The sequence below is a fragment of the Anser cygnoides genome, chromosome 3 (genome assembly GCF_040182565.1).
Source record: "Anser cygnoides isolate HZ-2024a breed goose chromosome 3, Taihu_goose_T2T_genome, whole genome shotgun sequence".
NCBI classification, from domain to species: domain Eukaryota; kingdom Metazoa; phylum Chordata; class Aves; order Anseriformes; family Anatidae; genus Anser; species Anser cygnoides.
The window spans coordinates 21,345,818-21,370,182 of record NC_089875.1 but is presented as its reverse complement, the minus strand read 5'-3'; the positions used below and the strand labels follow the sequence as shown (position 1 = coordinate 21,370,182).

Below are 24,365 nucleotides of genomic sequence, written 5' to 3'. Positions count from 1 at the left end.
ATAGTGAAAATGACAGAGCGGCTCTCAGTAGGGGTAATTAAAATGTAAATATTGATATTTTATTATTTGAAATTACTTTCCAGTGCGGCATTTAATATCTCTCCATCTGTGCGGCTCTGTTTAGCGGTCACTTTAGTGCAGCTCTGGGATGCCAAGCGGCGGCTTGATCCCCGTTATGTCAAAATGCTTGTTGCTGCTTAATTTTGATATCTAATTAAGTGGAAAAGTACAGTCCACACTGTAATCCATGGCATCTTAACCAGCTGCTTGGGTATATTTAGAATTAATCTCCACTATGGAATCATCCTAATGTATGCAATTAAGAGTCTGCCGATGGCTAATTAGGTGTATTAGAATCAGGCAGCTTCCTTTTTTTTTTCTTTTTCTCTCTTTTTTTTTTTTTTGGTATGTGTGTGTGTGTGGACTGTTGTAGACTTAAGACACAGCCCCCAGAGATGTTCATAATGGTACCTATATATTCAGCTAGGTAAACGAAAAATTTCACATCCATGTAGGAGAACGAATGCATGCCGATTTGTGCCCCAAAAGCAGGGAGTACATAAACAGCACTGGAATGTTTTGGCACCTGCAGCACATTCAGAACATCAACCAGCCAGTAGAAAAGTTTTAAAAATTGGGAAGAAGAAGGAAGATGTTTTGAGAGGTGTTTTTCCTGCTTGGGAGTGAAAGGATACGTTTACCAGAAATTTTCCCACCTGAAGGTTTTGCTTTGGCTATGGAAACAGATCCCAGCTAGCTCAGCACACAGGGTTAACGCGGATACGTTGATTGGGTCGCAGGCACGCTTGTCTCTCTATGCTAATACATTCCGGTGTTGGATTCATATTATTAACATGATTGGGGAATTCCTGGAAACCTGGCTTTGCCTGATGGAGGCAGCAAGGATTGCCACCGCTCTCAGCGAGCAAACGACTGGGAGCATCCCTGGGGGAGCAAAAGGCAAGCAGTAATGACCTAGCACTCGTCGAGCAAAAGCGCTCTCAAAGCAGACCCATGGAGGTTATTAATAAAAGGCAGCATATATTGAATGTGCAAGAAATCTGTCCTTTCTGTGGAAAAATAATAATAACGAAACAAACTTGGCTTTGAAGTGCAGCAGGCTGAAGGAGCTTGAGCTCCAAATTTCTCGGTACTCAGTCTGTGCTTGTTGTTGCTCAGAAGCTGATGCGTACAAAGACTGAAGTGAGCAGTACCTGAAGTAATGTTGTTTGTTGTTATTAATTTAGTTACATTCTTCTGTAAAATCCACATTCTTTTTGTTTGTTTGGCTCAGTAAAAAAAAAAAAGAAGGGAAAAGGGCAGCCTTTTTAGTTGTTTAATTATGTTTGATTAAAAAGTTTAACTTCTGCTAGCTGAATTCATTGAAGGATCTACTTACAGCATAACACAGGATAATTTTCATTTTTCATCCACAGTTACTTTATTAATGTCAGTATAGTTTTTTATTTTTATTTTTTCACCCACAAGGCTGACTTTAGTATGCCTATACGCAAATATATACGTCCAGAACAGATTGAAGGAAACTTTGTGTGAAATCCATACTTACGTTGAGAATATTGTTGGGCTTTTTTTTTTAATGTAGACTCACACACACAAAAAAAAAAAAATCAGGGTCATAAATATAATCTTGCTATGTTTTCTCCTTTACAAATGTCCGGGCACGCAGGTGGTATCTCAAAATACGTCAGACATGTAAAATAAATAAATAAATAAATAATGATGTACCCTGGACACAAACTTTTCAAGTGTAAGAGCAAAGCTGGTTTTAGGAGCACACCATGTCATCTGCTTCCACTTTCTTCAATAGGAAGACCCCAAAAAAGCCATAGTCTAACCAAACCATGTTCAAAGGTTACAATGTAAAGAACTGCAAAAGTTAACTTCAAATAATCAGATCAGATCATACATGCAGTGCATTAGAAAGATTACCCTCTAGAATCTGCGAGTCGGTACTGCTGTCCTCAGGGGGACCTACAGCTACCTTGGGTCACATTGGACTGCTATGCTAATTCTAAAATTCCTCGATTGTCCATATCTTAGAATTTAAAAAGTCACTACAGAGAGGTAAAACATGAGGATTTCCAAGTACTAATTGTCTAACATACAGGAAAAAAAAAAAAAAAAAAAAAGGAAAAAAAGAGTTTACTATTAATCTGTTCTCAGAGTATCCGGTGATGATAATCAAAGTAGAAGTGTTTGGCCTGGTTCCTTTTTAATATAAGGTTGGTATGAATTTGCAGTAATGCTATTTAAAATTGTAGAAATTCCAGTGGTAAAGCCAGAAGAAAGGGAAAATTATTATTAATTAATTATGAATCTGTTTAAATCTGTTGTTTTACATTTTCCTTTTTCTTAGTAAATACCAGAATAAGGTATGAAATTAAAAATAATGGAAATAGTGTGTGCAATACTTCAAACCGTTTGTTTCCAGAAATGCTGTTAGGAAATATCCCATACATGCAGGTCTCACCAAGTCTGTCCTGAAGCAAGGGTGACTGACCAGGTTTTTTCATCCTTAATGTTTCACTGCAGAGTATTAGCAACTGGAAGTGCTAACATGAAGTCAGAGAGAAAGTCTTAATCACTGGCATTTTCCAGCTCATATCCAGTACTATTGCTAAAGAAGAAGCTTGTAAGAACTTGTACTGTAACTAGCAAAAAGAAATTTTAAAGGAGCTGCCTAGTAATATCTGGCTGGTTAGAGAGATCTCAGCATCAAGTGCTGAAATCAGTTGGAAGTACAGCGAGTTACATCTCACTATACGCGTTCTACCCTGTGTAGAAATGACAAGCTTAAGTTGTTCTATTTAATCTTACTATGTAAGGTTTCACAGGGTAAAAGACAAAAGAGAAATATTTCTAACTGGTATTTAAATTACATTAACACTTTTTTGTATACCTCGAGTGAAAGGTCACGCTAGGCAAGCAGCATCTTCACTGTTTATATATGTCTAATTTGCTGCTTTTAAATTGCTGTGAACTTCACTTACTTACTCCTGCTGAATGAATCCAGTGTTGCAAATACTTCTGACAAGTGAGTATTTGCTTAGTGAGAATCCATTGTTCTTAATAGATTGAGAGGGACATGCAGCGTGAATGCATTTTTATTGCCGTGCCATCTCTCTGCTGTTGTTTCAGTGAGATGAAAGTAGCGTCAGGATAAAAGCCCTGGTTTTCTTACTGCTCTGTGTGGCATTTCCCGTTATGCAGTTAGGTTTAGTGAAAAAGCGCTTGTCATAGGATTTTTTCCTGTTAAAAATATAATATGTATATATATATATTTATAAGAACTTGGACAGCAAGAGTTAGAATATAAGCATCCTTAAATAAAAAGTGAGAAAGCACACCGGGTTGGTTGGCTGCAGATACCCCAGCGTGCTCTGAATGTGTTTTTCTTTCTTGTAGCAGAGTCAGAGGGATTCTTGGGCACTCCACATACAAAACCTGATCTCCCAGGCGGGCGCACGCCCAGCTCGCAGATGGCAGCCGGCACTCCTGGTGTGCAGCAGAGTCCCGGCACTTCTTTCAGTGCTCTGCTACAGGGGCAGGAGGACGTGCTGTATAGCAAAGTATTGCTGGGAAAATGCTGTGGTTTCACTTGTCCTCTGTGCAGAAAGCTGTGGGGTGAGACTAGTTGCTAAATGTAACTTTAGTTGTGGCACATCAATTGTAAGTAGCTTGGAAGCTGAATCCAACAAACAGCCTAAGTTGAGTCTTTGGCTGTGTTTCGTGTTTGAGTTTGTGCTTTGGTACCTATCTTTGACTTTCAAGTTTGGTCTTTCTATTTCATGATCTGACACCTTGCACATGAAAATCCTCAGTCATGCTTACATTTCAGCTTGCTGTGGCATCACATGCAATTATTAGTCCTTTGACCAAGAGCTCCATGAGCAAATGGGTATGAAAAAAAAAAAAGAAGAAAAATAAAAAAAAGAAGTAACAGGTCCACTCTGGCATAATGAAGTGTATCTGTTTCTGTTCCAGCTTTCACCAAGAACTAAATTTCATCCGTAATCTGTGAAATATGTTTGGTGATTAGTCAGAGTACTCTCCTTCTGTTTAATAGTTTCCATAACAGCTGAAAAGTGTGTGAGTCTTGTTACATATTTTTATAACAGAGTATGTTGAAATGCGATTAAATCAATTTTGTGTTGTATTGATATAATAAAAAGGTTCTCTTAATTTAGATTTATGTGGGAGATCCAGCTCTAGAGGCACCCTAAAAAAGTGAATCATGCCATCTTCTTCCCTGGGTTTCTGCAGAAGGAAGAGACTAATTTTAAGTGACAGTCAGGCTATGAAGGTTTCCTTCAGCAAATACCTTGATCCTGTCTAGAACACCGTATGTAGCCCTAGCAGGAATTTCGGTGCTGAAATTTCACCAGCCTTTGTGTACATCCCTGGAGATTAGCTGAAGCTGTGCGATGAGTCTGGGCAAGTGCCAAGCACGTGGCAGGACCACTGGGCAGCCCTGGGACCGCGGCATGTCCAAGAGCATCCTGGGCCTGTGGCTGCTCTTGAAATGAAGTGGGGTGTCTTTATGTTCACTCCTGTGTAGTCAGGAGAAAGCATTTGGCCCACTGCTTATTGTTTGACTGTGAGGCCACACTCTCTCTATGAAGTATTCTAGGCTAAAAGTAGTGGGTTTTTTTTTGTTTTGTTTCGTTTTTGTTTGTTTTTAAAGTGTTTGCAGTATCAGTTTGTTCTTCTGGCAGTGGTGACTCTACATCATTTTTGAAGTAAGGAAATTGCACTGGAAACATCAGTACCCATAAAACATTTAGAAGGATGTTAATCTATCAAAATTAAGTGTAAATAATTTGAAAATCCAGCTCTGGTATTTCAACTGTGTAAATATATTGAATCTGCAACACACTAGTGAACATGTCATTTTCAAGCAGAGCTTTGATTATAGAAAATGTAAATGAAGATATTTGAAGTACAAACCAGGGCAAGCAAAAGAAATATTCTGCTCTTAAAACAAACAGTCACAAAAATAAATGGTGAAATAAATGGGAGGTGATTATCAGAAAACTCAAGCAACTCCCAGATTTGCCAGCAATTTCATTCCTGGTTTGATCAAACATTGTGATTTCTGCGCACATAACAGAGAGGAGGCGAAGCTCATTCCCTGCAAAGTGAAACTACTCGAGCTAGAGTAGCCTGCTTCAGGCATCGCCTCAAATGCTCAAGGCTGGAAATAAAGGTAGGAATACGTCCAGCCACTGTCTCTCTTTTTTTTTTTTTGTCAAGTAGTTCTCACAGTGCTGTGTGTAAGCTACAGATCTTACTTTGGCACTTGACCATCTGCAGCTGCTTCACTGTAGCCCCTAGTGAGTTAGTGTCCATGAAGTCCATCTTAATGAAGCGGAGGAAAGGGTCTTCAGGAATACAAAAGATTTCCCCTGCTTAGCATGGAGCTGGGAGCGGCGTGGAGCAGAGAGCAAGCGGTGCGAGTGCCGGGAGCTGAGGAGCTTGTGGCTTCGTCAGCCCCGTCTGCGAGGCGGCGCTCTCTCGGTGCCTGCCTCGCCGGCTGCAAGCACAGAGCGCTGCGCAGATCCCGCTCGCCCTGGCCGCTCCCCTAATAAACATGCCGAGGCCTTTCTACCTATTTATTTCTGCTTCCTTGGAGCTTTGGGTTTACTGGTATGTGAAAGGAGAAAAGCAAGCATATGTTCAGTTGCTCAATCAACCTTTTCTCAATGCACACTCGGTGATCTCAGTGAGTCATTACAGCATAATTACAATTTGAGTGTGATATGCTGTTTGTAGAAAAGTATCTATTTTTAGCCAAAGAAACGCTACAGTCCCTGAAAGGAGGAGAAAGAAAGAAAAAAAGGAAGGAAGACAATCTGTAACCAGCAAATCAATGCTATTGTTAAGTGATATTACAAGACACCCTGTAGATTTACAATGCTTGCATGCAGCCACATAAAACCGTGCTGAAAAGAATGCCTACCAGGGGTTAAATTCATATGCCTGCACTGCAGCCTATTTCTGTCAACACTCAGCTCAGGAAATAAACATTTATGCTTTCTGAAATGAAAGTGTATTTTTGAAGACTAGCCGTCAGATATTTTTTGCCCTTCACACTTTCAAATGCTTAGCCTTTTTTGTAAGTTGACTGCAAAGTGCATCGGTTTGCTAGGCAAAAAGGGAAAAAAAAAATCGTGACAAGTGCCCATGGCATCATTGTCAAGCACATGAGCGTCTAGTAGAAGATGGCAGGAGGGTTGGCACAAAACATGCTTCCTTCAAGCTTATTACCTCGGGGGTACCTGACTCTTGAGAAGCCTTCCAATCCTTCCAGATGACGTTATTCCAGACTGTCATCTGGTTTATTCGGAGCGCGCCGTACCGCAGACAAACACGCTGTTTAACGGCAGGTCAAGGTACAGAGCCATTCTGCGAGCAAATGCCTGCGATACATTAAACGGCATTGACGTGGGGAGGGAGGCGGGCAGAGATCAAAGTTGTCACCACCATGGTGTGTGCGAAGGGGGAAGAAGGTGCACAACGTGGTGCTTTAAAAAGCCATTGTGCAGTGCTACATTGAAAACTCTGAGCGGCAAGGCTCTCCGGGATTAAGGAGCCAGACAAGGCATGACAAAGTTCAAAAGCCCACCGTGGGCAGCATCTCGGGGCTGTTCGGAGAGAGCTTAGGGCTGAGACCGGGAGGGCTATGGCAGGTGCAGAAAGCTGGCAGTGTATTCACGGGTGATCTGGAGACTTGTTTTCAAATAGTTACATTTTGAAATAGGAAGTGTCCGCTTGTCACCAAATGTGGTTGGTCTAGGGGATCCGTATAACAAAAGCACAGAGGATCAGAGCAAAGTTTGGCACGGAGTAAGCACGACCTTCATGAAACGGTTAAAAATGAATCCCTCTATGTAAACACGTCTATGGCTATGTAATCTGTTCTGTTAACTGTGACTTGCTGAACATCTATTAAAAGGGCACTGGTGGGATACAAGAGACACGCAGGATGCTTTCACATTTTCTGAAAAATAAGAACAAAACAGACAGATTAATTACAACATGATGCTGCTTTATATTCCCCCAAGGGAAGCCTGTAAAAGTTAAAACATGCTTTCACTGAGCATGCTTTCAAGGGAAAGTTACTTCGATCAGGGAGAAAATAATCATGTTTATTTGATTTATTATTGGAGAGCAGAACAGTGTGGTTTATATTTGCCAGTTTTTCTGTAATGTAAAAAAGTCCTTTGATTTTTTGTGTGTCATATAAAAACAATTAGTATATTTTCTACACCAGAAAGGAGATTTTTCAAGAGTGCAGAACAATAAATTGTAGGCAAAATCCCATTTCTCCCTCTCACGGGGCATATGTAATTTCCTTTGGCTGTGGGACAATAAGTGTTATTGAAACATAGCAGTATTTATTAAAAAAAAAAAAAGTGCCAAAATAGATAAGTAAATAAAGGAAGGAAGTAGGGAGTGTTCAAGGAAAAAAAAAAAAAAAAGAATAGAAATTGCAAGTTAAACTTTTTTTTTAATCAAAACTGATTTTATTGCTTTTTGCTTAATTAAACTCTTCAGAAGTGTGTGAAACATTGTTATACCTGAAAAATTGTTAATTTGTAAATCACAGGGACAAAAGGGCTCCACTGCAACTTTAAAGTTTCTATGCACGTAAATGTCAATAGAGTGCCTTCTCCATCATCAGCACTAAATTCACATTGATGCCTCTTTTCTTCTCTGTATTGATCCTTCCATGAGAACGTAGATTTGTATCTGTTAATTAATGCGTCCTGAAACAGCGTTTGTATTAATCAGGCAGATAAGAAAAATTGGATGCCTGCACCCTCATGACAACCGTAAAAGTGCTGGCCCTGATAAAATCGTGGATGGACCTCAATAAAAAAGTTCCTCCTTCCACTCAATAAACTAATCATCCTGCTTTTAATTATTCGGCAGAAAGATGTGTGGAGATTGGAGAATGTGTAAATCTATTTACTAACAGCAGTGTCTGGGAGGGAGAATAGGGCTGTCACAGGACAGTGCTGCAGGCTACGTTCTCTGTCCATCTGCTGCTGCAGAAAAACTGGTTCTTGAAAGACAGGAAGGAACAGAAATGTTGAAGCTAATTGAAATCATGAATTCCTCCTTATAACCTTTCAAACGATTATTTCTTCTCCATTTCCCTCTTATTTATTTTAATCACAGATGTGTTATTTTCCATTGTCACCTCCTCAAGGGTTTCGTGGTGGTGTTGGCTCAGGTCTTGTTTTTTTTTTTTGAAGGCAGAGAGCTACAGTTCTATCACAAGACTCAAAAGACAGTATGAGAAAATGAAAACAAATAAGAAGGGGGAGGAAATAAGAGAGAGCAAGCATGCAGCCTGTTTTATATTTCATTTTTATGGATGCCTGGTGGTTTGGATGTGGGCTTGTCTTTTTTATTGTATTACTTCTGTTGCTTAGTGCTTATAGAGAAAATCTTGTTTGGAGTAGATGCCTTGCAGATTTGCTAGTTTATGATCTGTTCCTATTTGACTGTAACTCTTGATTTTCAAAACAGAAAAATGCATTTAAGTGTAATTGAACAGCAAAAAAGAATGTTCGTACAGAAGGAACCCTGTCAAAGAACATGTGAGCAGCTCCATAAACAACTAAATGAAAGCCTCAGACATGTCTTAAGACCCTTTAAGAAAGGCTTGACTAATCCCCTTTGATGATTTTATTAAGTACTTGTGGCTGCTGGTGCCAACTGGCAAACTGCTGCATTTCACCAACAGGCCAAGAAATCACTTCCTCGCCCATGTTGTTCTGTAGCTCCTAATGTGATTGGGATATTAGCAGTTTGATGTCATAAATTAGCAGGTACTGTAAACAAGAGGCTGAAAAGGTAAGGCAGTAAAGATGTTTGCCCCCTGTGATCCTATTAGGAAAGACAGCAGGGGAAAAGAAAAAAAATAGGAAAGCAAAAGTTAAATTCATTAAGAGGCATTTATTAAATTTTTGGTTGTCCTCAGAAAAGCGATGGTGTGACTGCTGTTCAGTTGGCACTGTAATATGCCGTCCCATTACTTCAACAAGTGTGGTAGAGGCAGGAGCCATTGCAGAAGTAATTGACATCTTCTCGGAGGAGGGTGGGTTACTTCTCTTTCCCCTGAGGTTAAAGTTCAAAGAGAATTTTCCTCTTTGTGTTAATCACATTAATTCTATTAAAACATCAAATCATCCCTTTCAAAATCAAAAAAAAAAAAAAAATCCCTCCTAAATTGTCCATCTTGGTGTAAAGTAGCGATGAACAGAGGGAAGAGATTCCTATAGTAAAATGGGGATGAAAGGCACAAAAGCAGAAGGGATAATAATAGAGTACATACTATATAAAAACAAATCAAGTAGAGGAGCAGGTTTATGACAAATCCAAATGTGCTTAGTATTTTTTCCTGTTTATTTTTTTTTTCCTATTCAGGATTCTCCACTTTGTCTCTAGCTGACCAGATGAGCCTTCTGCAGAGTGCTTGGATGGAGATTTTGATTCTCGGTGTTGTATACCGGTCACTTTCTTTTGAAGATGAGCTCGTATATGCTGAAGATTATATTATGGATGAAGACCAGTCCAAATTGGCAGGCCTTCTTGACCTTAACAATGCCATACTGCAGCTGGTAAAGAAATACAAGAGCATGAAGTTGGAGAAAGAAGAGTTTGTCACCCTCAAAGCTATAGCACTTGCTAATTCAGGTTGGCACAGTGGCACAATGGTTGCTACATTTTTAATATATCACTTTTCTTTTCTCCGTAATACTTTCTGTGTGCTCGTTTTAAATATGGGTTTAGAAGAAGAAATTGCTAATCAACCCTTAGTCTAACAGGCAACAAACAAAACAGTTCAAACTAGGAAGGGTTTTCTGGTTCCAAGTAATTGGGGAATATGATCCTAAGGGAGTGGAGGGTAATGCACTGTATGATTTGGAGAGTATTTTACAGGCAAAGATCCTTTCAAATGAATATGGATGTTGTTCTCCTAAATCCATTCCATAATCCAGACAAGTCTAATCATCGCAGTTAAAATGAGCAGGAAGGATGCATTGAGAATATGCTATATGCGTCCTCTTTAAATGCAGCTACTGATGATTTATTTGATAGGGTGAATTCAGGAGATGGGAGGGGGGAGGAAATCATTTATTAGTCTCGCAGGGACCCCACCTTACCTTATGGATCCTCTACATTTATCTGTTACCTGTGCAGAAAGGGTTAAAAATCTCAGGAAGAATTTTTTTCCTGCATTTGAATTTAAAAGTGCTGAAGCAGTGAATACAGTCAGATAAGTAAAAATCGTTTGTGCTTTGTTGTTTTTCCTTTTGTGTCTCCTTAATGCTTTATTGTGGTCTTAAGTCCCTTTTAGCATTTGCATAAAGTTCACGATAGATCCCTCTTTAATGACGTGCCGATCATTAGATACCTGTGTGTCAATAACGTGCTCTGATGCTATGTTCCATTGACAGTCACACCGTGCCCCTCCATCTGCTTTTGTTTTGACCCTATCTTTGAACTTTATCTTGGTTGCTGGCCAGTAGTTTTCCCTTTAATTACAAGAAGGAAACTGTCAATAAAATCTGTTAAATGGGATGCAATGAGTGGCTTGAATGGGCGGACGGCTATTTGTTCAAATTCTGCAGCATTCAAGGTATTGACAGTTTGTTTTCTGGGGCCATATGTGACGATCAATCTCAGGCTGGGCTCAGCCGCGCTGAAAAATGAAAAACCAGATTGCTTTTGCTTACTTGTGGATGACGACTTGTGATTTGGCGCGGTCCTAGTGAGATGAGACCTTCTGCCCAAATTGCCCCCCTGAGAGCCAGGACGCGTGACTGTTTTTAGAAATAATTTTTTAATTGATTTTGTAATTAACAGTTCATCTACAATATTGATGCATGAATCCTCAGATTGATAGGAGGGAAATTGTTTTCAACAATGAAGTTGTACTTTCCTATTTGTCTTTGTAATGTGATTTAGCACTCTGCATTTTTAATTGGAAATATAATTCAAAAGCATGCAAAGTCAAAATGCTTATTAGTTTCTTTGTAAAGTGTTCTCCACCCCAATAACTCTGTCCTTAGTTTTAGAATATTATTTTATTTCCAGAAGAGCAAAAAGCTGAAACACCCCTCAAAGCCCAACATTATTTTTTAATTGCGAGTTTATTATTTTTTTTACTATTATAAATATATACTTGAGAACACTTTGCAGTCACAAGAAAGATTTTCCTCAGGTTTATTCATTCTTTGTGAGCAGAGCAAGAAAGTTATCTGGAAGTAGGAGTCTAAATTGTGAAATTATTTGTATTTTTTTTTAATTTTATAAATTAAAGTCCATTTGAGTTAGAAATATTTTTGTACTTGTACTTACTTGATAAAAAGGTTTAGGGGCTAGAATATAAGGATACAGTGTTAGATATTACTCACGTGTTGTTTTTTTGCCAAAAGGCATACAGTGGTTAAGTAATAATAAAATATACTGCTGCCAAAAAAAAAAAAAAGTTTAGTCATACATTGTGCATAGAGTGTGTCAAAATCATCTGTAGCTTCATTAACTTCACTGGGAATTTCAACAAGGATAATGCCAGAGAGAAATATAAGTCAGTATACTAGAACTCAGGGCACATTTAAGTGAAAACATCTCCTTCCCTCATCTTAAAAGAAATAAAATGGCTCTTTTAAAAGAAACTATTGCACAGAGAATTTACAAAGCAAACCAGTCATTTGATTTCCCTCTTAGCAGAGTGGTTTCACTGCTGACATTAAATATTTCAGCTCCAGGTTGTACATGCAGCAGATATCAAACTTTGTGGCTACACCAACCTGCAGAATTACAGGCCAGCAAAGAATATAAAACCACTGGTGTTATAATTCACAAATACTGCTAAAACTAAATTATTAAAGTAAAATCAAATTTATTTTTTTTTCATAGACAAAACCAGAAATAGCTTGTTTTTACATAACTAAGAAATTGATTAATGTACATGCAGCTGTACCTGAGAAAAGGAAGTAAAATACCTTTATGAAGTTCATCGGTTAGCAGTTCACATTTTACTGTATTTTGTTGCTACAACACTTTCTTCAAAAACTACCACTATTTATTTTCCAGTTTAAAATACAGCAACATTTTTGTAGATGTAGAGAGAATGGATAAAGTATATTAAGGACTCCTAGGTGTTTCAGCCATATCCACGGTGTCTAGTGAAATTCCCAGGTTAACTCTACTGTAAATAGCAGACAAAGGTGGTTTTATGGCACTGCATCTGTGTTAGTGATTTATGATACAGTGTCACACTGCTTTCACTGCTGGTATATAGAAGCAGAAAAAGAAATTGTAGATTGTCTTAATATTGATTGTATTTTGTATAGATAAATACCACAAGCTTTGCTTTGGCCAGCAAATCTAAGTTACCGTGACCATTAAAAATACCTCAACTGCTGCCTTTTCTTTTGGCCCATGGGGTCTATTTCTGCAGTGCAGTTTCTGAGGCAATACTGCCAGTTGATTTCTGAAAGGCGGGGCCAAGGAGCTGGTATTCAGGCTGATTTTCTGATGGCTCTTCTCAGCTGTTTCATTCTGATGTTGGCCAATGCCAGTCCACCTCTAAATTTTCAGAAATGCAAGAACTATCAACCTTGGATATTATCCTTGATCCCGAGCAGAGTGCATGTAGTGTCTGTGAAGTTTAAATACATATATAAGAGCACAAACGTATGGATGTTTTAGTCCTGTGTACATTAAACACTGTGCAGGTGTAGTTTCAATAGTTACGTTTAGTTTGTAGTGCTTAATAAAGAATGTATCAGGTTAATTTTAAATCTCTGCAATGATTCAATAGTAATTAATGCACCTTCTATGCTTGGACTCTGGGGAAGTCCCTCTTACCACAGGGTTGTCCTTGTCCTGTCAGTATCCCTGGTTTCTTCCTGCTTTCCTTCCCTTCTGTGCACAGAAGCAAGTTCCTTGAAGCTGCCGGATGCAGCTGCCCCGCGTTCCCCCTTGCACTGCCCAAATGAAGCAATCTGGCACCACCGAGCACTTTGTTTACCCACGCAGAAAATCAACTTTGAATGTTTTCCAAAACATGCATGTACCAATTACTTCCTTGTGTGTAAGGGAAGGTGAACTATTTACAAAATACTTTCAGGTGAACGCAAGTGCACACGTGCACACTCCTGCACATAAAAGGTGACCTCCTCATCTTTTCCATATTAGAAAATGCTTTCATGTATTGATTAGGAAATACTAAACAGGGAGTTGCAGGTGAGCAGATTTTTGAAACTGCCTGATCAGTAAGGACTAAATTGTTCCTTCAGGCCTAAATGTTGCAGAAGATCTCAGGAGTCACAACCGAGACCAGATTTTAAAGTTCCCATCTAAGACCTAAAATAAGTAACTAATGTGTCAAAATACATTAGCACATTATAAAATGTGATCTGTGTGTATCTGCCTAATAGACTGCTGGCATCTTGAAAAATTTGACCTACATGTGGATGCTAGGCACTTAAAAGTATAACCCTATGCACTGTTGAAAATTTAATCTTAAACATGAATACTGGCTGTCTAGCCAGTAACACAGGAAGAGAAAAGGGCCTCCACTTGCCATCACAATTTCTGGTCTCACTATCTTACTGACTCTTAAAAAAAAAAAAAAGAAAGAAAAAAAAAAGAAAGAACCCTTTCAGTACCGAAGGAGTGCGAACTGAGAAGCATCTTGTGCATGTTAACATCATGAAGCACAGAGCAGCACAGATGCCAGAAAAGTTACATGATCATCTTATCCTAAGAAATGTAGCTCTTACCTGCAGCTTATTTATCCTTCCAGACACCATAACAACATACTCAGAGCACTAGGCTATTACAATTAAATAATATTATCATAGTAAAAATTAATTGATAGAACCCTATAAATGATATTTCATAGAACATCATCTTTATTACCAGTGTAGACTGGGGTTTATAATATGTTGCAAAATACTGTATTTAGTTTCTAACAATGTCATTTTTGCAGCTGGTACAGCTTAGAAACAAATTTGAGAAAAGGAAATTGCCAGGATAGTCAGAGTTTTCCTGTCTCATAAACACGGTTTCTTCCTCCTAGTCCATTTTCATGTAATCACATCGGTTGCACCCCCAGTGCTTAGAGAAAACAAGCAACTCCCCTGTCACTTGTTCGGTTTTTGGGATTGGTTGGCTGTTTCCTTCTGGAGTTTGGTGTAGTAACCGGATAACTTTGTGATGTTTCTCACCTGTTTATGAGTGAGGTAGCCACTATCCCCACAGCCATTATGTGCTCGGAGCTTGAGCATCCCAGGGGCGAGGCAGGCTGGCGAGGCAGGGAGGCCTGCGGTGGCAGCAGGAGGACAGAGCCCCAGGTCCCCTCATCCCAGTGCATGGTCGCCAGCGAAGCTGCGCTGCCTCTGCCCCCGGCCAGCTCTCTGCTTGCATGTGCATTTCCTGGGAAGCAAATCCCCGTGGCTGGGCAGGAAAGGCCCTGTGTGAAGTGCCGTGCCACCAATCCAACGGTGGGCAGCCGCTGTTGGCAACCCTCCTTTTCCACAGCAGCGTACCAGTGGCTCTCAATGGTAATTTCAGCAATTACTTCTGTCTCGTAGTGCAATCCAGACTAAGACCTTGTTCACTAAAACCAAGCGTACAAGCTTCTGTTTTACTATTTTGGTTTCCACTGCCTCTAATCCCTATGGACAAGGAATTTGTAGTTTATTGCTCATTAATTTCCAACATATATTCTGATTGAAGTGTCTGTTTCCAATGGAATAATCCAGATCTCAGACCGTTTTTGCCATACTCTTTTGCAAGGGAAAACACTCCTGTTTGTGTCCTTGTCTCTTAGCCTAAACATGCAAACCCCAGCAGATAGTTCTGTTCAGGGAAGACAGGCAAATGGATGTTCAAAGTTACGTGTGTTTGTTGGCCCTACACAGGGAGGACCAAAGTCACTATCCGAGGCAAGTTCACTTACAGACTGGAAAAGGATGGGAGTTATTGCTGTGTGAGGGAACCAGGAACCTAGTTTGATTTGGCATCAGCAATTTCCATGGGTTACTTCTATCTTAAGCAATATGCTTTTCAAAGTGTCACTTTGTTGTGTTTCTCCTATAAATTATACACAAACACAACATGGACAAGCACTTTGCAGAAAAGCACGTTTTCCTCTGTAAATATGTCTCACATTTCAGGCAGGACAGGGTGGACATCTGTAATTCTGAAGGAATCTCTCCCATGTGAACACGGTGGTGGTTTTTGTGTGTGGTGTTTTGGTTTTTTTTTGGATTGACAATATCATCCAAAAATAATTTCCTTTTATTTCAGACATAGCCCAGAGTATGATTCTGTTCCCCTTAGTTACAGTCAATGTTCTCCTTAAAGTCAAAAGCATTGTGTACTGTTCTTGCTTTTCATCTCATCCAGTTCTTCCAGCATCCAGCAACTCCCTAACCTGATTTATCCATTTTTGGTTTGTGAGCTACTCCTCTGTATGGAACCACAGATGTCACTGTGATTGCTATCTTTCAAGTACCTTCCTCTACTTGTTGATATTTGCCCCTCTGATGTGCTTTATCAGCATCTTAATGTGTGTTCACTGCTGCATACTCCCTGCTGCTTGATTCACTGTAATAATTTCTGACTTTATGCTGCCTGAATTTTCAGACGTGAAGAAATACTTCACTTGAGACCCCTGGGTTTCCTCTGCTTTCTTCTTACTGATGTATATTATATACACAATACAAACATACCAGTCTCTATCTTTCCTGAGAGCAGTATTTTGAGAGGTCTCCTTGCCCTCATTTCAGGTGCTTTCCAAACTTCAGCTAGTTCTTCCCCTTTGTGCTGTGTTCTGAATTATTCCTGGGTGTCCTGGATGTTTGTTTGCTGCATTTGAGATGAAGCTTGAATTTTAAACGAGGTAGATTGTAATCTCCATTTGTATCTGGACCTTGCGGTGTTTCTCTTAGACGAGAACTCTGTTTTTCTCTCATTTCTGCACAATGATGCAATCAACTGGCTTTCTGTGGGGCTGATCAGAAGAGGTGCAATTCTGTTTTCCCATGCTGTGATGGTGAAACAACGTGTTTGCAAGGATAAAAAGAGACTCTCAAAGCAGAGCTCAATGAGTCCATGCCCTAACTTGTTGATCTCGCCCTCCCCCATTGCACTGGGGCACTGATCAAAAACTTTTCCCTCCCTTTGGATTTACATCCCATGTTTTCAGCAGTGTCTTGTATCGATGAGTCTTGTGTCTGGTGAACACCAGCCTGGGATGCTTTTTTTGCAGGATTCTTAATATCAAATCCTGTTTGCTTCCAAATGACAATACTATCAAATTACCCTGTTTGTTTTCATTCTTTATAAAGGCACTAATTTTTAAGTGTCTTACATCTGGGTATAGGTTTTCTTATTACCTGTGTAGAATGCAATTGAAGCCATTTCAAAAAAAAAGAAAATAATTTCTGTTTTTTTTTCTTGGTATAAAAAAATTAAAAGAACATTCAAAATTTTGTACTTAACTTACAATTTAATTTCATATTGTCTGTGGAATTATTTCTTTACTTCTGGATTGTTGCACAGAGTCTGTTTTTCCTTAAATTATAGCGGTGCTTGTTGACATTGCCCTCTCTTATGAGTGTGGACTAGACTTATCAGTGACAAGTTAACCTGCTCTGAATTCACTTCAGTGTCTGCCAGTCTGTAGTTACTGCAAAGATTTCTTTTATTTTTCCTCTTCTTTTCCCCTTGGCTAGTTCAGCATTTTCAACCCTTTTCCTTATTTTCAAAGGCTTACGCCTGAGGGATTAAGATCTACATTCGTTTAATATGTGGAGTAAAGTGGAAGTTCCAAACTCCAAGGCTAAAACTTGAAGAAGTATATTTGGAGAGATTAATATTTTCCTGAGAAATCTGTGCGCTGAATCATCGTCTAATTAAATAGCACAGATTTTTAGTGAGTTTACATTTAAACATTAGCAGCCCTTAGAATGGGTAAAGCTGAAATGAGTTTGAATCTTTTCTGTAAATGGAAAGTTAAATTATCATAGTAATTTGATTAAATCATTTTTAAATCTTCCAAGCCAAATAGCAGTTTTAAGGGAATAGTTTGAAGTTGTAGTCACTGGCTGTAAGTGCCTCTCTCCCCGCTGTTTTTTCTTATTCCATTTCCTGTGCCATTCTCTGATCTATTTGCCTGGGTTTGAGTTTCGAAGCGCCGGTCCATGGATTTCAAAGACAACAACAAATATATTAAACATTTTACTGCTGTTTCTCTTCCACATCAGCAATTGCTCTGTTTACCAGAGGGATGCTGTACGGTCGCATCCAGACTCCATCCATGTATTTCCAAGCTCAGTTGCAAACGCTGATTCTGGGAAGAACCAGACCAACTTTATACAAGGTTAAAAGCTGAACATTTATGGTCGGGTGCTCCGGAAAGACCTGTCTCTCTATGCAGCAAGGTGTAAAAATGTTTTTTTTTGGAAGAATCAGCCTTTGACCCGCCAAGAATTTTGTGGCTGCTAAAATGCTCCTATCCCATGCTCCTAATATTTCTGGGTTGTCTGTATACCTGGCCCTGCACTGTGGGCTTGGGGAGAGGAGGAAAAGCTGTGTCATTTCTGCACAAAGTGTGCGTGGTTTGTGGCAAATGATTTGGAGTAGCCCATCGTACCCGTGCTCTGTACCACAACTGTGAATATCTGAGGACTTGGTGAAGAGCAGGGGAGCAATGAAGCCAATTTGTTTGGGGTTTGCATTCCAAATTAAGCCGAGTGATTGGACACCTTGCCTAAGACATTGGTCACGTTTGTCTGTGTGTATTAGCATCTCTGTGTTGATTACATTCTGTTTGTAGGATACAGGATTCAGGGATTTTCTCTTATTGACACAGAATCATTTAATAGAATTGCCATATTAGAAGACTATCAAAAATGTATGGATTTGAGGAATGGGCTCACATTAATTAGAACTAAATTTTGCTAGAGGTACCATTTCCCTGGCATCTTTCTTAAAATGCTGTGGCCCTCTTTTTTCCTAAGAGAGATATTTTTTGGTTTCTCTGCTTTCAGCACAGTGCACCTCGATGTGCAGTATCACATCCCTGCAGCGTATGTCTCACTGCATGCTTCCTAGAGCATGTATCCGCTAAGACTCAGAATTATTAAACGTGAAATTCCCAAAGGACTCCATTATGTGTAATTAACAGATAAACTGTCATCAGAATCAATAAAACGTGCTAAATGATCCAAACTTGTATATAATTAAGTGTCTGTTTTAGAGCAGGAGCTGTAACTTTTTTTTTTTTTTTTCAATTTGCACATTTGTTTTGACAATAGAAGCTGGAACATTTTGGTTAACCTGTTACTTACTGGTTTGTGTTTTGGTTTCATATGTTTGTGTTTAAAAAAGAGAGGTATTTACTATCCAGCCTAATTGTCTGAGGAAGTAGTTATATGTAAGCTTTCAGGAGATGAATCTTAGATGCATCTTCATTCTCAGAATATAATTCAAGTATTTGAAGCACGTGGAAAATTTGTTGCTGTTGTCATCAACAGGGGAAAAGCATGAGGCCCACGCTCATCTAGTGCATCATAGCTGCTTAGTACAGGAGCTGGAAACAGTGCTGGAAGTGGGTTCTTCCCTGTCCAACTTCTCAGTCATTAACCTGCCTGAGAGCAGGAGCTTTATTCAAAAAAAAAAAAAAAAAAGAAAAGAAAAGAAAAAGAAACAAAATCCGTAAGGTGCAAAGCAAGCATTGTACTAACTAGATTTTTCAAGGAGATGCCCTAATGCAGCCGTGGATTCACTGTCCCAGCTTCACCCTGCGCTAAGCTCGCACAGTGTCCCTAGGACATGCACCCCCTCGCAGCAGTTACATTCTCATATGGTGCTTTATTTACTCTGTAAGTCCACGGGCCAAAATCCCAATTCTGGTAGCTGATCAGGGGTGTTTGGTGGCCTATTTCACAAATGGCTGTCCTTCCTTACTTGCGTTCACCTCTCTTTGGACCACATTGCTTTTTCTTTGGCATTTATGATTACATAAAAGTCAGAGAAATAGGGCTGCTCGTCTGAAGTCATCTCAGCATGGTCCAGTAACTGCGTGTTCTCAGGGACATCTTCCCCTTTTGTATTTATGCTGTTTAGGGTTTTACAGTTATTTCAGTTAGATCTTTTCTTTTTATTTCACACTTCCATTGCTTTAATCTTTCTGGGTCATGTAGCAGCTTAGTTTAGTTCCTTGTGTGCATTTTGTCTGGGCTTCTCACTCAATACTTACACCACCAAAACATCTCACCTGGAAAGGTACAGGACGAGGTGCTTGCTTTGAGTGATTAAAAAAAGTTGCAAAATCCCAACAACAACAAGGTGAAGCATCCTCTGAGTGAGAGGGAGGAAAGGATTACACCTGGTAGGAAATGATAGCTTGATAGAGCAAAAGCTGCTCAGGACCATGTTAAGTGTTGCCTCTCTATATGAATATGCCTGAGGGAGAAAAACTTTGCTAAGCCTATCAGGAAATCACATCAAACCCTCTTTTCCCTTGTGTCAGTGAAGTGGTCCTAATCCTGTCATTTTTATGTAGCCATGAGCACCACCGACCAGCGGGTAATGACCACAGCTTCCAATCCCTCAGCCTCGGAGCCTGCCGCAGAAGTCTACCAAGCTTTCACATAACGGGGCAGTCATTCTTGCATCCCTGATAAAATGCGGACTTCAGCTCGTACAGCCATTTGCCCTTTGGCGCTGTAATTTCTTTGACGCAGTAACTGTAAGAGGTGGTTTATGGAGCAGCTCGGGCAACCGTTTTCCTAGTTTGAGGAGGATGAGGAGAAGGATTACTTACTTACCCAAGAGTTAATTATACATTTGTAGCTCCACTGTGGTTCCGGATAGCGTTCTGAAGGTCAATATAGAAATAAGTGGGTAATTATCTTCCTCCTCTGTAAAAGAGGACAGCACCAGTGAAAGAGCTGTGCAGCCACTGGGTTACCTGACTTTGTGGCACACCAAACTGAAACCTCTTGTTGCTCCTTTGTTTTGCAGACTCAATGCACATAGAGGATGTTGAGGCAGTGCAGAAACTTCAGGACGTCTTACACGAGGCTCTGCAGGATTACGAGGCCGGACAGCACATGGAAGACCCACGTCGTGCTGGCAAGATGTTGATGACTCTCCCACTTCTGAGGCAAACCTCCACCAAGGCTGTGCAGCATTTCTACAACATCAAACTGGAAGGCAAAGTCCCCATGCACAAACTTTTTTTGGAAATGCTGGAGGCCAAGGTCTGACTAAAGCATCATGGGCTTTCCCATCATGCACGTTTTAAACAAAAAAAAAAAAAAAAAAAAAAAAGGGAAAATAAACAGGATAATAATGGCAAAGAAACTTAGTGTTTAATTAAGGAAAAAATGACTGCACTGATATTTAGCAGCAAGACTGTGAAGCAGCTTTCAACTTTTTCTTCTGTGTCTTTCTGATGCAGTTTTTCCTTTTCCTTTTCTCTCTTTTCCTTTCTGTTCTTTCCTTTCCTTTTTCCTTTTCTCTTTTTCCTTTGCTGCTGAACTTTTTAAAAGAGGTCTCTAATTGAAGAGAGATGGAAGCCAGGCCTGCCAAAGGATGGAAATCCATAATATGGATGCCAGTGAACTTATTATGAACCATAATGTCCCCAATGACAAAGGAATCAAAGAGAGAACCACCGTACCTAGCAGTACAGTACAACACGATGAACTGACTGAATGCAGTATTAGATTTCATAGGAGCAGTCTCTAATTAGACGACTAAGCGACGATGCATCGGCTGCTTCTTATCATTGCATTTTCCATCTAGATCAGTTACAGCCATTTGATTCCTTAATTGTTTTTTCAAGTCTTCCAGATATTTCTTAGGTTAGCTACAATGTAACTTTTTCAGGGAATAGTTTAAGCTTTATTCATTCATGCAATACTAAAGAGAAAGAAATACTGCATTTTTGTGCTGGCTTGAACAATGATGAACAATAATGAAGGACAAATGAATCCTGAAGGAAGATTTTTTTAAATGTTTTGTTTCTTCTTACTAACGGAGATTTTTTTGTACCAGCTTTACCAGTTTTCAGCCATTTATTAATGTGGGAATTTATCTTACTAAAGCAATAGTTGAAGGGAAGGTGCATATTATCACGGATGCAATTTATGTTGTGTGCCAGTCTGGTCCAAAACATCCAGTTTCTTAACATGAGCTCCAGTTTATAACTAAATGTTCACTGACTCAAAGGATTAGATTACACCTACCGTATATCTGAGTAGTCTAACACTTAAATACTCCATGTCAAGTACCAATCTATAAAGGTGTAGGAGACAGCAACTGTACAAAGGTGTAGTTGCTGTGTGATTTCTAACTGCTTCAGTTGTCAATGAATGAGATACTGCCTGTTTGCAAAATTATAACCTTACACACAGGAAAACCCTCAGAACCGATAGTAGCTTAGAGGCAATAAGGCAAATGCCAATGTCTGCAAAATCAAGAAATCAGAGTAGTAGACTTCTGACCAAATTCAACAATTTAACACTTCTATACCTTATTTATTGATTTAGATTTTATTTTGTAAATTGCAATTGTTAACAAGTAGCTAAACCAGTATATGTGCTTTTCAACCAGTATTGTCACAGCATGAAAGTCAGTCAGTTTCAAGACTGTTAAGAGGTGTAATCTAATGTATAAACCAATTAGATGCCCCCAGAAAACTACAGTCGCTAAATAACCAATAAACAATAACCTCCATCCAATGCTATACCAATGTACCAGTGTTAGTAGCTGCTCCCTGTACTATGTGAACATCCTTATTCTATGTACACAGATGTAATTAAAATTGTAATCCTAACAAACAAAAGAAATGTAGTTCAGCTTTTCAATGTTTCATGTTTGCTGTGCTTTTCTGAATTTTTATGTTGCATTCAAAGACTGTTGTCTTGTTCTTCTTGTGGTGTTTGGATTCTTGTGGTGTGTGCTTATAGACACAGGGTAGAATTAGAGACAATATTGGATGTACAATTCCTCAGGAGATTACAGTAGTATATTCTATTCCTTACCGGTAATAAGGTTCTTCCTAGTAATAATTAAGAGATCGAAACTCCAAACAAATACTCGTTATGATCAGATACACGTCGAAATCATAATATTTTCAAAACAAGGGATAATTTCTGTAACAGTTTATTATAGAATACCAATGTATAGCTTAGAAATAAAACTTTGAATATTTCAAGATTATAGATAAGTCTAATTTTTAAATGCTGTAAATATAGCTTTTATTCAATCATCTCTCAGATGTTGTTATTAACTCGCTCTGTGTTGTTGCAAAACTTTTTTGGTGCGGACAAGTTTCCAAAACTATTGCTACGTTGTGTGCTTTAAACAAAATAACAATGGGTTGATGGTCCATCAGCCTTGTGCTAGAAAAAAAAAAAAAAAAAAGTGTATCTATCATTAGCTATATGGGACTATATTGTAGATTGTGTTTTCTCAGTAGAGAAGTGACTGTAGTGTGATTCTAGATAAATCATCATTAGCAATTCATTCAGATGGTCAATAACTTGAAATTTATAGCTGTGATAGGAGTTCAGAAATTGGCACATCCCTTTTTAAAAAATGTCAAAAAAAAATACAACTCCTGGGAAAAAGGTGCTGATTCTATAAGATTATTTATATATGTAAGAGTGCAAAAAAAAAGTTTATTTTCCAGAAAGTTTGTGCAGGGTTTAAGTTGCTACTGTTCAAGTACACTATATATATATAAATATATAATATAAATATTGTTTTTGCTGTATCACATTAAAGAACTTGGGCTTCAGGGTCAAAAGCCAATTGACTAGAAATATACAAAAAAAAAAAAAGATGTGTTAAAGGCACACGGTGCAAATTTTAGTTTTCATTTTCAGTAATTTTTTGGAGCTGCAAAAGAACAAGTATCTCAAGACTGTAAAAGCATTACCTGAAATATAGCTAAAAGAACTGCACGGGCTTTATAATATTGTTCATCTTAAACCTTGCTGGAGAAGAGTTCTTTCAAGACCACTTACTTAATGTGAAGTGTTGGGAAAATTTCAAAGGGTGTATGTTTTAGCCATAACAATTTAATTTCTATTTTTGCTTCATTTTTTAATTTTTTCTTATTTAAAGCAATATGATTGTGTAACTCCCAGAAGTTACACATTTGTTTCAATCAGATCAGATTGTTGTATTTATTCCACTATTTTGCATTTAAATGATAACATAAAAAGATATAAAAAATTAAAACTGCTATTTTTCTTATAGAAGAGAAAATGGGTGTTGGTGATTGTATTTTAATTATTTAAGCGTCTCTGTTTACCTGCCTAGGAAAACATTTTATGGCAGTCTTATCGTGCAAAGATCGCAAAAGGACAAAAAAAAAATTAAACTGCTTATAATAATCCAGGAGTTGCATAATAGCCAGTAGTTAAAAAGCGAAACAAAACAAAAAATAAAAACAAACATGTCTATAGCTGTAGATGGGCTTCACATCTGTATAGCAATCAACTGTATATTTTTGTGATGTGTATCATACCGTGTGCTCCAACCAATGTCCATTTGTGTAAATGTATTTATTTTATATTGTATATATTGTTAAATGCAAAAAGGAGATATGATTCTGTAACTCCAATCAGTTCAGATGTGTAACTCAAATTATTATGCCTTTCAGGATGATGGTAGAGCAATATTAAACAAGCTTCCACTTTTGATTGCTTTTATTTTATTTTTTGTGTTGTGGGGTTTTTTTGGTTTTATTTTCTTTTTCTAAGAAGGAGACAAACCAATTAGCATTACCTTTTGTTACTTCCATTCAAAGAGTAGCAAGCATTACCCCTCTTCCCTCGAAGTACAATATGAGTGTAAATAAATGCTATATAAAGCCTTGTCAGAATGAATTCCGGGGTGGTACAAGACATTTTGCATATTTAAGAGTATGCAAAATGTCTCATAGCACATTAGAATTCAGGCTGACAGGCCTTTATATAGCACTTATTTAATCTTAAAGCATCTTCACATCAACCTGCATTACTCAAAATCATTGCCTCTCTGTCAATGTCATAAAAGAAAACTTTCCCACTATTTTAAGATCACATTAATATCATCTGGAGGTACTTATTTGCTTTCTCATCAACAACCGAGTCTATCATTCATTTCCTACCGTAGGAGATTCCTTTTGTGTGTTCAGGTAATAAAAAGAAAAAAGAAATCTGTATCAATTTGATCCAGCTTTTCTGAATGGAAGTAAACAGCCACAGGAGCGATAATATAGATTGGTGTTAATGAAGAGCACCGAT

General features: G+C 38.6%; 1 protein-coding gene across 12 annotated transcripts in view; it reads left to right on the top strand.

Annotated features, from left to right (window-relative positions):
* ESRRG (estrogen related receptor gamma) overlaps nucleotides 1-23,778 on the top strand; it is a 403,755-nt gene extending 379,977 nt beyond the window's left edge. For 11 of the 12 annotated variants that reach the window (XM_066995513.1, XM_066995511.1, XM_048057618.2 and 8 more), the window contains 2 exons: nucleotides 9,460-9,729; nucleotides 20,086-23,778. In XM_066995513.1, the coding sequence (XP_066851614.1) occupies nucleotides 9,460-9,729; nucleotides 20,086-20,330 (515 nt within the window). In that variant the 3' untranslated portion in view covers nucleotides 20,331-23,778. The remainder of the gene's footprint in view (nucleotides 1-9,459; nucleotides 9,730-20,085) is intronic. The other variant, XM_066995508.1, reaches the window with a different exon arrangement.
* Nucleotides 23,779-24,365: the final 587 nt, after the last annotated feature.